At 52.1% G+C, this 15,501-nt stretch overlaps 1 protein-coding gene across 1 annotated transcript in view; it reads left to right on the top strand.

Moving 5' to 3' along the window:
• LOC308532617 (phosphofurin acidic cluster sorting protein 2-like) overlaps nucleotides 1-5,146 on the top strand; it is a gene marked incomplete at both ends in the record, with an annotated part of 57,067 nt that extends 51,921 nt beyond the window's left edge. Inside the window, 2 exons of the mRNA XM_081110132.1 lie at nucleotides 1,754-3,693; nucleotides 3,808-5,146. Coding sequence (XP_080966258.1) covers nucleotides 1,754-3,693; nucleotides 3,808-5,146 — 3,279 coding nt within the window. The remainder of the gene's footprint in view (nucleotides 1-1,753; nucleotides 3,694-3,807) is intronic.
• Between the last annotated feature and the right edge of the window lie 10,355 nt (nucleotides 5,147-15,501).

Here is a 15,501-nt window from a genome sequence, read left to right as displayed (position 1 = left end):
CTGTAAAGCACTTGCAAGTCAAGGCTTCCTATCAGGAATATTAATGAGGGCTGGGGCCTGGGAGTTCCCAGTCATGGAGGCACAACTTCCCATGTTACTTATAGGTATGCTTGTTGCTGTTGTTTTTATTGTTTGGTATCTGCAGAGTCTCAGCACAGTTTCTAGGAGTATTATGTAGTGGGTTAAAGTTTGTTGCTTTATGGGTTGAGCTGCAAGTTGCTCACTCCCCTAGAGTCTCATTCAACCTTCTTTGTGCCTCAGTTTCTCTCCTTGCTGACTACAACCACCAGAAGGGCTACCAGCAGAGGTGGACTAAACCTCATTAGTGCTCCCCCTGAAGAGCCAGTTAGTTTAATTGCAGTTGTGTGCGAATTTCCTTATGGGGCTCCTGCATGTCATGAGGAATGACCTCAGACAAATCCGCAAAGATCCTCAGTTGTCTAAGAACATCTGAGATTCATGCAGGAAGGAGGATGTGCCCCTTTATCTTCTGAGCTGAACAAGATCAGCTCTCACTTAAACAGCTAAGGTGTTTGCCCAGAAAGTATTACAAAATATGGCTCCAATAAAGTCAGCAACACAAGCAAGGGAAGGTCCTGAATCCAACAGACAAGTGTCACAAGTTCACCGGCAGGCAGGGAACTGGTGCGTCAATGGACCCTTTGCTGGATGCCAGCACCGGGTGTAGGTCTGCAGGGTGGTGCTGGGTGAGATTTTCTGGGATCCTGCTGTATTGTGCCAAGGAAATGTCCATGTCAGAAGCATTCAAAACTGTGAACAATTGTTGAGATTTTATCTGAGCCAAATGGTCATTGGCCTTGAATCAAAACCTCAATGGATTGAAATAATGCTCTGGAGAATGGCAGTTGTCACCTTATTTTAGATATTACGGTCAGAAGTGGCGATGTATGTGAGTTGCATGAAATCCATTGGTGATAGATTGTATGAAAAGTGAAATGACAGACATATACTTCTTTCCTATAGGGGGATATAGGACAGAACAGCCAACAATGAACTCAATAACAGTGAGGGGATTTGTGGTCTCCACAGAGCACAGAGTATCCAAAAAATAGGAAAATTCCTTTGACATTCCAAAGCTATGTTCTTGTAGATTCCAAAAGACAGTAGACAGTCTCAGTTAAGGTAAATAATGACCTTTTTGCAGAAGATTCCAACCTAGGACCCAGCGACCCACCGTAAACAGCTTTTAGTTAAAACGTTTTAATTTCAAAGCATCTTTGTGATAACTTTAGGTCTCTGAGGTTAAAAGACCATCACCCAGGCCTTCCCTGACCTAATCACAGATTAGCGAGTGGCTGCTTTTTGTGTGGCCACACTCTCCTTTGATTCACTCATGCCCCACTTCATGCACCAATCATGTCCCTCCTCTGTCCCACCACAGGAGAAAAAACCACCAACCCTGAGTAGGAAAAGGTCCGGTAGGGTGCCAGCAGCTGCAGCTTCCTCACGAACTGTGGGCCTGGCCAGCACGTCCACGGTGCTCAAAACACTGGTCCCCCAGAACCTGTTCGCCACCTGGGAGGTGGACTGCTCCAGCCCCAGCTGCGTGCCCAGGTGGTGTAGTCTCACTGTAACGAAGCTAGTGATCTTCAAGAAGCTGGCCAAGGACCTCAACTCCGTGGTAATTTCCGTGAGGATGCAGGACTCCAAGGGCATCCTGAGGTCCCAAGAGATTGTGCTGCCCCGCAGTAGACCAGTGCACACCAACCTGGCGCTCACCTTCTCCCTGCAGTACAACCACTTCCTCAAGGGAGAAGGTAACAAGCTCCTGATCCTGCTGGAGCAGAGGAAGTGCTCTAAGAACAGAAATGTCCTGGGCTACGAGACACTGGCCTCTGGTGCCATCCACATGGCTGACGTCATGCAGCGAAACCCCAGGTTTGGCCAGATGGTGAGCCTCTTTCGCAGTATCAAGGAATCCTCCACTGCGGTGGCCGAGATCTGGATCTCCTCCCTGTGCAGTGAGCCCATCGAACACGAGGACAGTGCCATGCAGGTCAGCCCTAAGGCCAAGGCGGCAGGGAACTATGAGGGGCAGGATGAGCTGCAGGCCAGCGGCAGGGGAAAGCACAGACAGGACCTGCACAAGGATGCCTTGGAGAAGGGGGAACCAAACAAGCAGCGGCCGTCCATAGGAGGAAACCTGAAGCTGAAAGTCCTGGCGCTGTTTCACAGGTCCAAAGTGTCAGAGAGGGACCTTCGGTCTGACATGATGGGGAAGTGCAGGAAAAGTGACCCATACCTGGAGGATGATGAGAGCATCCTCAGGACCCACAGGCCCAAGCTCAGGCCATACTTGGATGGCCTGTCAGACTCCAGTTTGCAGACGGAGATGTGGGGCAGCCACAGTGACAGGACCCAAGCAGAGCCTCTGAGTCTGCCCCACATGCCCGAGAATTCGTGGGCCCTGGGAGGCAAGCAGCCAAGTGAGACGGACAATGGATTTGTGGCCCACAGCACAACCACCAGCAAGGTGGACAACATCCAGATCTCCTCTCTGTCCATGCCGCCCATCGACCAGGAGGACAGCGCCAGGCAAGCCAGTCCCGAGGCTGAGTCCTCGGACAACTACTCTGAGTGCATGTGTGAGAGCTTCTTCTCGCAGCGGGAGGCCAGCTACCACACCGCTGACCAGGAGGAGGGTGACTGTGATGAGGGGCCTCTCATATTCACAAGGAGCACCCTGACCACGCAACAGAACTACCACCAGAAAGTCCTGTTATGGCTGCGCACAGTCCAAGGTTCGGAGGAGGTCCTGGACCCTGAGCAGGACCATGGGGAGCATGTCCCGGAGGTGGAGGAGGACCTGGACCTCCTGTATGACATGCTGCCGAACCCCAGTGACAGTGGCACAGACACTGAGGACGATGGCAGCGTCCTCAGCACCACCATACCTAAGCTTCGGCCATACTTTGAAGGGCTGTCTAGCGGCCCAGGCATGAAGGACAATCACAGTGTGCTCAGCAGCCCCAGGCCCGAGCTCAGGCCATACATGGAAGGCCTGTCAGACTCCAGCTTGCCGATGGAGATGCGGGGCCTCCACAGCACCAGGATCCAAAAGGAGCCTCTGAATCTGGCCCACCCGCCTGAGAACGCGAGGGCCCCGGGAGGCAAGCAGACAAGCCACAGTGACTCCCAACTTGTGGCCTACAGCACACCCACCACTAAGATTCGAATGGCCTCCCTGTCCCGCCAGCCTATCGATCAGGAGGCCACTGCCATGCCGGCCAGCACTAAGGCCCAAACCTCGCATAACCACCTCGCCAGCACATCTGAGAGCTGCTTCTTTGAGCAGCCGGCCAGTCACAATGCCGTCCACAGGCAGTCCCAGGAGAATAACTTGGACCAAGGGAATCTCATAGTAAGAAGGAGGTGCATGAACAGGCAACACAATTACCACCAGGAAGCCGTGGCATCTATGCTCAGGGCCCAAGTGTCGGAGAAGGTCATATCCTCAGAACAGGCCCTTGTGAGGCATGTCCCCAAAGTGGAGAAGGCTCTGCACCGTCGGTATGATATTGTGCTGAGCTCTAGTGACAGTAGCCTAGACACGGAGGACGATATCAGTGTCCCCAGCACCCCAAAGCCCAAACTCAGGCGATACTTTGACAGCATGTCAAGCGATAGTAGCTCTGACTCAGTGGCCCACACAATTCGCTCCCCTGGGAAGCAGCTGGCACAGCTGGAGGACAACCGGGAGGCAGGGTCCTCCGCCCAGCATTGGTTCACCAAGAAGCTGCCATCCATAGTGCGCTTCACCAAGTCTCTGGTCCTGCCCTCCAGCAGGTCCAAGAGGAAGCAGGCTGGCCACCGGGGCTGCGGCACAGCCCTGAATGAGTGGGTCAACAGAATGGGCAACGAGAGCCCATACCCACAGAGCCAGTGGCAGATCCCCAGGAAGCCCATCCGTGACCAGCTCCACAACATCCTCATTTGCCAGGACAAGATGCCCGAGAACATCATCCTGGTCAACACCTGCGCCTGGCAGGGCCAGTTACTTTCGGACATCCTGCAGGGGCACTCGCTGCCCGTGGTGTGCACTTGCTCCACAGATGACGTCCAGGAGGCCTTCAGCATCATCGTCTCACACATGCAGAGATACTGCAACTGCGATTCCCAGGCCCTGACGCCTGTGAAGATGGCGGTGGCAGGGGCACAGCCCTACTTCAACGCTGTGCTGCGGGTCTTCGTGAGGCAGCTGTCCCAGCAGCCACCCCAATGGCTAGACTACATGCGCTTCCTGGTCATCCCGCTGGGTCCCCACCCCTTGGCCAGCTACCTGGGCTCCATGGACTGCCGCTACAACAACTTCTTCCAGGACCTGTACTGGCGGGACATGTTCAACAACCTGGAGTCTGAGAACACCTTGCAGGACACACAGGACGTTGTGTCGAGAATCTCTGAGTACGTTGCAGGGGCCAACTGTGTCTACCTGCTGCCCATTGCTGAGGCCATTCTCATGTCTAAGCAGCAGCGCCCCAATGAAAAGTCCACACAGCTCATCCCCTTTGTGGGGGCAGTGAAGGTTGGAAGAGTGGAACCATCTGCAGCCATGTCAGGAGGCTCAGATGATGTAGTCACCTCATGCTCCGGTGAGCTTCTGTCCCCTACCGGGAAGGCCTCACCCAACACACTCTCCCCCGCATCAATGAGTGGGAGCCTGTCCTCCACCAGTCAGAGTGTCCATGCACACATGATGGAGCTGCAGGTGGATTACTGGACAGCAGCCCAGCCAATAGATACGAAGAGAGTCACAGAGAAGAAACAGCTGCCTACCACCAAAAACACACTCAAGTGCTTCTTCCAGTCTGTCCAGGTCAGCAGGCTGCCCCGCAGTGGTGAGGGCACAGCAACACCTGCCTTGTCCATGGCTGTGGTCACCAAGGAGAGAAAAAAGAAGGCGCCCAAGAAAACCACGGACGAGAATGTGGAGTCCCAAAGCCAGTGCATCCAGGGCATTGGTCGCCTGGTTTGCAGGGCCAAGCACCAGCAGAGCATGCTGCCGGTCGTCATCGATGGCGTCGAGTGGAATGACGTGGCGTTTTTCCAGTTGTCAGCCCAGTGGTCCTCCCACGTCAAGCACGTCCCCATCTGCATCTTCGGACACAACAATCCCACCTTCTAGCCCTGCCCCTTCCCCTGCCCTTCACTCTGCCTTGGCCAAGACCAGAAGGACCCAGCTGCTTTTCTGTGAAGAGTACAGTTTCCTACAGACACAGACCCTGGGAACGCAAAGAGAATGTGCTCACAGCCTGGAACCTAAGGGGGTTGCCCCTCCCTGGGAGCTCCTCAATGCTCTGTTCAGTAACCAGAAGGCTGTGGCGGGTGGGACTCAGGAGGGCAGTGTTGAGCTGGAGCATCATGGAAGATGTGTTTTGGCCTCCGGATGTCCAACATTCTCAGTGAGAAGGGTTCTTGCCTTGAAGACCTGCCCTTCCAGGAAGCCAGGACTCTGCTTCCCTGGGAGACAGCTCCAACCTGTGCCCAGACTCAGAGGTTGGCAGCCAGAGGTCAAGGGCTAGCCTCTGATGGCAGTATTCTGAGCAGAACTTGGAGTCCAGTCAGCCCAGCCCTGGGGAAACAGCTGCCTGACAGCCAACTGGTCTAGCACCACCTACTCAGGGTTACCAGTGAACTCCAGCCTCACAGGCAGAAAGAGAAAAGACCTGTATGGTGCGCATCGCCCTAGCACACTGGCTAGACAAAGTGGTCGATTACCTGAAGAGGGAACCCACCTTCGTTCCTGTTACTACAGAACATTTGTTACCACCCAGCAGCTGTGGAACCAATTATTTACCAGGTGAGCCCCTCCCCCTCCAGAGCACATGCTCACCAGGCCACCTGTTGGCTGTTTGCCTTCAGGTCACTGCAACTCTCTGAGTGTTTGTTCCTCTGAAACCTCCCAGAAGCAGGGAGCAGGCTCATAGGGTTATTGTAGGGACTCGCTGGGTTCCTCCCTGGTAAGTGTTCTCTGGGAGCCTAGGCAGTGGAGAAGTCTGCTGCAGGGGCTGTGATTGAACCAACTGGTCATTTTCTCTTTCTGTTGAAGAAGCCACTGCCAAATTGTGATTCTCTTTGGGGCCTTGGGTTTAGCTCTTTTCTAATATTCCAAAGAGATTGGAGATACTATTAGGGGTCTCTGTCCCAGGTGAATCCAGATTAGAGATGCCAGGGGTGAGCAGTGGGGCCCAGGCTCACCCAGCAATCTGAGGTGGGGCTGGTTTGGGCTCATTCAATCAGCACGTATATTAGAAGCCCTGCCTGGTACAGAAATGTTTCTAGGCACTGACCATAACCCAGTGCTCAGAGCAGACCCCAAGCCTGCACTCCAGAGCTTCCTTCTGGGAGGGAGCGATTCAGTTCCACTAGGCTGCACAGGCTCATAGTGTCCACAGAACACCTGATGTGACGTCCTCCTGGCCTCCTCTCCCTATGGCTGCATCTTCGCGTATTGTGAAGAGGATGGTAAACCTCTGTTCAGCAGAAAACGTGAGTCAGTTTTGGATCCGATCCATGAGGGGAGTATGGAGACTGTGAATTCAAGGTGTTGGGAAAACCATGGATCCCAATCATGGTGGGATTTCTGCAAGAGACAGAGGTCGGAGGGCTTCCCTAGAAAAAAGGACATGAGTCAGACAGCTGTGCAAGTGGATATGGGTGGTGTGGGCGAGTGGGAAGGTCAGTGGACAGACAGCCCCTCAGACAATTCATAGCCTTCCACTCCTAATTCTAGCCCAGTCTGCACCCCTATCCCGGGACCTTGCTCCCTAATCTGGTAGAACCTCCGCAGTGGCAGCTTGGGGTACCCCACCCTGTGGGAGTTGAGTTTCAGTGGGAGGCAAAGAACCACACAGGACAGCTAGTGAATGAGGCAGCATGTAGGTGCAGGAGCCAAAGTTTGAGGTGATAGGAAGGCCCTGGGGTTTGTTTGTTTGCTCACTGGTCAGTATTCCTGAAGCACCTGCTCAGTGCCAATGAGTGACATGAACTGGGTGGACACCAGGCCTCTCAGTCCTAATGGGAGGGAACAGGGACACTGCGAGAGCATGTCAGGTTCCCCTGAAGAAGGGGACAGGTGGTTCCCTCATTGATCCCGAGCTGTCAGGTAGGAGGGCTTCATGCCAACCATTCCTGGGTGACCAGGCCCATCTCTGCCAGGACTGCCAGACTGAAGGTGGACAAGGAGAAGGTCTGGCTTCTGGATGGGCAGGAGCAGCAGGCATAGGACCCCAGGCTCTCTGAGTGGTGCTGTGGGAGGGCCGTGTGGAAGGGAAAGGCAGGCCTCACATTCTGCTGCTCACCTATCTCTCTCCCCAGGGCCATCTCCTGCATCCTGAGCATCTGGCTGGACCGGCACCTTCAGAATTTCCCAGCCTGATGATGCTGTTGGCTTCCATAGAGCTCAACTTGCAGTCTCCTACCTGCCAAACAAGGCCCAGTGCCTCAGCGGGAGCACCTGAGCCCACTGAGGCCGAGACCGGAGGAGGAGGAGGCCTCCGGGGGTGGTGTGGGTGAGTGTGCCTTTGGAAGGCACACAAAAGGGAGTGAGGGTGGTAACATGTCCTCTTCTTGCATCGACAGAACCAGCTCCAGAAGAACACCAGGAAAACCCTCAAGGGCAACGCCACCCTAGTGGCCTCTCCAGAGCCAGAGCCGGATCCAGGCCCAGCTTTCACTCAACTTCAAGAGGCAGAAGAACCACCTGCAGCATTTGAGCAACTCACCCCAGCATCTGTGCGGCCTGTGGTGCTAGATCCCAGGCCAGAGCGCGTGTCAGCAGCGATAGCAGAGAGGGCACCCTCCTAACCCCATTTAGACACAGTGTTAAATGTGTAATATTCTTGTTACATATGTTTATAATTTTATTATATTTTTATGATATTTAGTACTCCTAAACAGAAACTTAATTTAGAGTCTATAAAATTTAACCCTAAAAACCCTCAAAGCTTTGAGCAAGTCTGTTTTTCTGGACCCTGACCCTCCCAGGGAGAACTGCCCTCACCTTCTCCACCTGCCCTTCCTGGAGCCAGGACTCTGCTTCCCAGGGAGCTGGATCCACCCTGTGCCCAGACACAGTGCTGAGCTCCCAGTAGGGGCATCCTAAGCCCAACATGGACGCCTGTCAGCTCACCCCTGGGCCTCCATGTTGTCCCCAACACCACTCACTCAGGCTTCCAAATAAGCTTGACCTTCACAAGGCAAATAATAATAATAATAATAATAATAATAATAATAATAATAATTAAAAATAAAAATGGACATGTAAGGTGCAGACCTCCCAGGAACAGTTAATGGAAAAACTGGTCAAATACTTGGTGCCCAGCTTCCTGGGCAGCGTCCCCACCTTGGTCTGCACCCGCCCTTCTGTGTTAATACAGAACTTTTGGGACTCACCAACGTGTGTGGGACCAACCATGGACCAGGTGAACCCTGCCCCTCCACAGCACAGTGGTCACTCAGCCACCTGCTTGCTGTGAGTCTCCAGATCCCTGCATGTCCCTGAGTGTTTGTTTCTCTGAACATGGGGAGAGCCTAGGCCCAGCTTCATAGGGTTATTGTAGGGACTTGGGGCGGCGGGAGGGGGGTTCCTCCCAGGAAAAGGCCCGCTGGAAGCCTGGACTCTGGAGAGCTGTGCTGGTGGAGCTGTGGTTGTTCCAATTGGCCATTTTCTCTTCTTTTAAAGAAACTTGTGCCTTATTTGTGATTCTCCTCAGGACTTAGGCTAAGCTATTTTCCCTTTTGATAAAGACGTTGGAGATTCCATTAGGGGTCTCTGTCCAGGGTGAAGCCAGATCAGAATTCCCAGGGGTGAGCAGGGGGACCCCAGGCTCAGCCAGCCTTCTGAGATGGGGCTGGTTTGGGCTCATTCATTCAGCAAAGGCCCTGACCACAGGACTGCACTCCAGTGCTTCCTTCTAGTCAGGAGTGATTTCAGTCACACTGGGCTGCACAGCCAGGTAGCATCCACAGTACAGCCCATATGACTTCTTCCTCAAAGTATCGCTGATCTACACGTACTGTGAAGCAGAAAGTGGATCTCTAGACCAGCAGAAAAAGTGAATGGGCTTTGGATCAGAGCCTTAAGGGGAGTATGGGGACTGTGAGTTGGAGAAGCTGGCAACACCCTGGATCTCATGCCTTGTGAGATTTCTGCCAGAGGGCAGAGGTCTGAGGGCTTCTGCTAGAAAAAAGGGAGGGAGTCAGAGAGCTGTGCATGTGGATTGGGTGGTGTGGGTGAGTGGGGATCAGGCTAGCCCACACAGAAAAGAGCCGCCAGAGGATGAGCTTAGGCAGAAGCACAGAGCCACTCAGGTCATTGCCCAGGGCCTGCAGTCTAGAGGGCTTCCTGGGGTGGGGCCTTGAACTGGGACTTCAGGGATGGAGATGGGACATTTCTTTCTTGTAAGGCACACAAAAGGCAGTCATGGTGGTAACATGTTCTCTTCCTGGATCTACAGAAGCAGCTCCAGTGCAAGATGAAGAAACACCTAAAGCGGCAACGCCTACTCTGCTGCCCTCTCCAGAGCCAGAGCAGGCTCCAGGCACAGCCGTCACTGAACTTCCAGATGTGGACCCACCTGCAGCTTGTGAGCAACGCACCTCAGCTCCTTTGGAACCTGTGGTCTTAGATCCTGGGCCACAGCGTGTGTCAGCTGCCACAACAGAGAGGGCTCTCTCCCCTCATTAATATGAAGTTTTAAAATATTTGTGTTCATCATATATATGTTTAACTTTATGTATTTTTTCATACTATTCAGTAACATTCAGTCTAATTAAAGAAAATGTAATGAAATACTCAAATATAAATTTAATTTAGATTCCATAAAATTTAACTCGACAACCCTTCAGAGACTTGAACAAGTCTGTTTCTTCTGAGCCTGCGTCGTGTTACTATTAGTCATAGGTTGGGAAGAATGAGTCTCTCAGGAGCCATCTGCTCGAAGGATGTGATGTACTTGAGGCCCAAGACAATGGGACTATTGGGGAAATTGACCCACCAGCACTGGGGCAGGGACCCTTGATGTCAGGGCTGCAAACCCACATTTTGTTTGACTTCATCTCCCACCAGCACATGGACAAAGCCTGGCCTTAAGCGCCCCCTGGAGTCCACGTTGCAGAATGCTGTAGGGTTTAACAAGCAGAGAGCTGTTCTTGAACCCTTACTGACACCTGCACCTGGACAGACAGTCCACCCTGCCCCACGGGCACTGAACAGCTTTCTGAGCATCTCCTCTGTGGGCCCACAGCACTGAAGAGGGGACAGGGAATGTCCCAGGGCCCGGGGTCCACACTCATCTCCTCCACAGGCACCGCTTCGAAATTTCCTCTGGGGTCAGAGCCTCTGTCTGTCTGCCCTCAGACCCTAGGCTCTGGTTCAGCTGGGCTTTTTCCTGAGGCTCTTCTGTCTCTCCAGAGCCCAGCAGCCATTCTTTCTCACGCCCCAAGGCTGAACAAGGTTGTGGAGACAGCCTGGCTTCTCCTTTTCCATCAATCCTCCTCAGTGCTCTGAACCATCCTGGTGAGGATGGCCTAGCAGCCTTGTACAGCACCCCGCCATGGCACAAGCTACACTGACTCAGGACAAATGGGCGCTCACTGGGGACCACACCCAGGGTTCCTGCTCTCAAGGAGATCAACCCTGTGTGTTGACACAGAGAGAAAGGAAATCTGAATGGAGTCTGATGAGACCTCCCACTGACCCCTGAGGACCATAAGCACTGAGAATGTGAGCCCATCGCGGGGGCATTGCACAGGCTCTCTTTAGGATGTGATTTCTAAACCAGAAAGATGAATCAGTGTTTGTATACCCTCTTCATCCTGATTTTACAATGGCAGCCGATGAAGGCTTGTGAAAGTAAAGGAGGTCTGGAAATCAGGGGCAGGTCTCCCTAAGAGATCCATGGTGATGACAGTGCACTTGCATGCACTTGGAGTGGGCCTGGAGGGGCAGCCGCCTGCCTTGCCTGTAGTGTCTCTGCAGTAGACCAATTCCAGCATGCCATAATTTTAAGAGGTTCATCAAAAGGTTGATGAAACTTGGGGTCTCAACAGGGTTGAGTCACACATGTTGGGAATGGCTAAAGGCATTTCCCCAAACCTGAATAGGAAACTGATTGTGGCTGCCAGACAGCTAAAAGGCATCTTAATCTACATGTTATTGCCTCCTACTGGCCAAACACCTGAACAGCCTTAGGCTATTCCCCAAACTGACAATGCCTCTGTACCCTTTGAAACCTTACCTTTTGAAGTGTATTATCTCCACCTTGCCTTAGGACAAATTGTGTTAATACAAGCAAGGGGCCTAGACAAGGAGGTACTCTTCAGTCCCTTTAGCTGAAGGTCCTCTGACCCCCAATGCCTTTCAAAATTATAACTCGTCTCCGGACTCTTTATCAGTCTCCGGATTTCTATGTCATCTGCGCACAGCCTTTTCCAGATTCTTGAACCCTTCTTGATGCTGGGACATGAACCCTGGCACGTCTCCTTACCTTGGAAGCTCAGAACTGTGGTCTCAACAGGTGCTGTTTCTTCTTTCGAATTACACTTTTCAGTTTGGCTCTACTTTGCAGGTCCTTTCCTAAGTTTCACAGCCATCATCCAAAGTGGAGGCAGAGGGTGTGAGAAATGAGGGGCTGGGGGCTGGAGGCAATTGGGAGGAAAAAGGAGGGAGATAGAACGGCAGGGCCAGGGCCTGGTATGGGACCACTGTGCTAGTGATCTATTGCTGACAGTTACCGCACATTAGAGACTTAACGAACACACACTTATTAGCTCACACATCTGTGACAAGGAATCCTGCATGGCTCAGCTGGGACTACTGTGGTCTCACCTGTGGCAGGATCTCTGTCACTGAGGGTCTGAGCTCACTTGGGGGAGGGGGTGGTCTTTGGGATACAGTTTGGATGGAAGGCCTGACTTCCTCTCTCTCTGTTGGTCTCATTCAGTGCTGGGCCACATGGGTTTCTCCAGATAGCAACTCATAGCACAGAGGCTTATTCCTCAATGGAGAGAGAGAGAGAGAGAGAGAGAGAGAGAGAGAGAGAGAGAGCAGATCAGAGTAAGCAAGTGGATAAGTATCAATTTTTATTTATTTTATTTTTTTTTATTGCTTAAAGTATTATAAAGGGTATTATATATGTGTCCATTTTTTCCCCCTGTCCTAGAAAGTCCCCTAGCCTCCCCTATCCCCCAGTGTCTTATGTCCATTGGTTATGCTTATATGCATGCATACAAGTCCTTTGGTTAATCTCTTACCCCCCTACCTTCTGCCCCCTAACCCTCCCCGGCCTTCCCGCTGCAGTTTGATAATCTGTTTGAGGCAGCTCTTCCTCTGTGTCTATTATTGTTCAAAAGTTTATAATGGTCTTTATTATCCATGAATGAGTGAGATCATGTGGCATTTTTCCCTCATTGACTGGCTTATTTCACTTAGCATAATGCTCTCCAGTTCCGTCCATGCTGTTGCAAATGGTAAGAGTTCCTTCCTTTTTAGAGCAGCATAGTATTCCATCGTGTAGATGTACCAGTTTTCTAATCCATTCATCTACTGATGGGCACTTAGGCTGTTTCCAGATCTTAGCTATGGTGAATTGTGCTGCTATGAACATAGGAGTGCATATATCCTTTTTGATTCGTGTTTCTGGTTTCTTGGGATATATTCCTAGAAGTGGGATCACAGGGTCAAATGGGAGTTCCATTTTCAGTTTTTTGAGGAAACTCCATACTGTCTTCCATAGTGGCTGCACCAGTCTGCATTTCTACCAGCAGTGCACAAGTGTTCCTTTTTCTCCGCATCCTCTCCAGCACTTGTCGTTTTTTGATTTGTTGATGATAGCCAGTCTGACAGGTAAAGAAAAACTTTTCAGGTTGGGAATAAATCAACTATAGAACTTGTATGCATATCTGCATAACTCAGGGACACAGATAATGGGTGGTGAAGGCCTGGGGTGGGGGGTAGGGATCAGCTAGAAGTCGTCAATGGGGTAAAAAGGGGACATATGTAACCCTTTCAACAATCAAGATTAAAAAAATAAAATGGATTTGCTTTAAAATTCTTAAGTTATTTTTTTTTTAAATTGACGAGACAGTGAGAGAGAACCAAAAGTGTGTGGGAGAAGCATCAATAGGTTGCCTCCTGTATGAACCCAGACTGGGAATCAAACCCACAACCTAGATGTGGGCCCTGACCAGGAACCGAACACGAACGGCAATCCTTCAGTGCACAGGACAATGCTCAACCACTCTGTCTGTCCCAGGCACCGGCTTTGAGAACCAAATCATGGATTTCGTGTTGGATCCCTTTGCCGTCTTCTATGGAGTCACTAAGAACAGCCACATTGAAAGGGAGGGCACACATTCACACCACACGAGAAAGGTGGAGTCCATGGGGAGTTACTGAGGAGGGAGCCAGTGACTCGAGAGGTCCATGCCTTGCCCCGGATCACAGACGGTCAGAATGCAAAGACTGAGATAAACCCAGTTGTGTCCTCCAAGAGGGGGTCCTAGGTGCCCCCAGGTTTGCTCAGGGGCTCTGGAAAAGGCTGTGCCTCTGGAATCGTGTGCTGACATGGAGATGGCACAGGGGAGACTGTGAGCACTTGGCAGCCTAGACAGTATTTTTCTGAAAAGGAGCCCAGATCTGGAATCACAAAGGTGCACCTCTGTCCACAACCCACCTGCAGTGGAGAAAGCCAGGCCCCCTTATGCTCAGCTCATGCTTACGTAGTTGTGGATCACACCCTCATTGGATAATTGAGAAATTGAAGCCCTTGTTCAGGCAGGGATTGGCCAGGGTACATGACATTCAGAGTGCAAACTTCAGGAATGTTCACACCTTCCAGGCCAAGGCTCCCACCTCCCCACAGAGTTGGTCTGGACATTAGAAATCCTGACATACTGGGCAGCTTCAGCCTGATCCTCCCTTTGTGGGGGCTGATTTGTTCTGGAGTCCAGAAAGGGAGCACTGTCATGTGCACATACACACACACACACACACACTCACACACACACACACACACACACACATTCACTCTAGATGTGATGACTTTGGGGGGATTAGAAAAAAAGCAGACACAGAGGAGGTGACAACAGGAAGGAAAAAGAGGTTGGAGGCACTACCTACATGTGACAGTCCTCCTCCTACTTTATAGCTCCTCCCACACAGTAGCCTGAACAGCCATAAGAAGCACTTGCTCCATAACCCATTGTGCAGGCAGGACAGAGACGGGCCCTGACAGGCACAATGACTGATCCAGGATCAAGAAAAGGTAAGAATGAGGGATTGAGTCTGCACCCAGGGAGGTTTCCTCAAGTCTGGGACCCTGGCTGCACCCAGAGCTTCTAGGGGGCTGGGTAGAGGCGTGTGCTGGTGCCACTGTGTACAGAAAAGGTGTTTCATGCAGAAGAGGTGTCTGCAGACAGCAGCCCACAGGACTACTTGCATAGCTGTCATGAGATGAAGGGACTCAGGGAAGACAATACCAGGTATGAGGTCACTATCCAATATAACTGAAAACCCCCGTAACCAGGCACCCACATGTAGCCCAACAGGCAGCTCACTTGCCAGGAGGCTTTTGCCAGTGCAACATGTTCTCTTGCTGTGTTCCCGGTGTTTGGTGCTCTTGCTTCCGGAGTCCCCGCAGTGAGAGCTTTTTCAGACGGTGCAGACATTGGTTCAACCCTCATCCCTGACGTATGTGTCCACTTCCTAGAATTTGGCCACAGGTAACACAAGGTGGCCGGGGTCAGACCCATTCAGGACAGGCCACCTCTGTGTGCCATCCCTGCGCAACCCACATCCCCTCCCCTTCATGTGTTGGGGAAGAGGGACCTGAAGGGAGAACTCTGGGGCAGGGACAGCTTTCGCAGGCAGTGGATCACCTAGAGGTCCTGCTGTGATTACCCACTAAGGCAGGGCAGGCAGGTGGAGATGGGCTTCCAGAGGGGTCCCTTATTGATGCCAATGGGAATCCTAGCCCTCAGGCTGTCACACCTTTTCCTTCTGCAGTGGAGATCTCAGCAGACCACACTATGTGTGTGTGTGTCTGCAGTGGAGGATTACAGGGGTAGAGAACCAGCAAAACAGGGCTCTGAGGCTTTCCTCCTTGTGACTGGGAACTGTCTTTCCAGAGCTCCTCACAGGAGAACTGAGAGGACCTGAAAGATGGGGTCCTCACCTCCATGCCTCTGCAGGAGGCATAGGTGCCCCATACATCTTCCAGCGTGCTGTACTCCTGCAAGGTGAGTGCAGGTGCTGAGGTGACCCAGACTCCAGGATCCCATGTACTCGAAGGTAGCCCTGGGTTCCAGTAACTGCCCTGCCACTCTTCTAGGTCCCTTCTAGAGTCCAATTTCCAAAGGAATCTGGGGCCTGTATCCTCCCCACAACCCACTCTCACTGTCCAGCCCCCTTCAGATGAGATGCAAAGTCACTGCCCACAAAGTTTTAGGAATATCAGAAGAGAGAACTTGCTCCATTTC

This window comes from Myotis nattereri (genome assembly GCF_964212035.1).
Source record: "Myotis nattereri genome assembly, chromosome: 16".
In the NCBI taxonomy this organism is placed as follows: Eukaryota; Metazoa; Chordata; class Mammalia; order Chiroptera; family Vespertilionidae; genus Myotis; species Myotis nattereri.
Note: the sequence above shows the minus strand (reverse complement) of the source record. Positions and strands in the feature narration are given on the sequence as shown.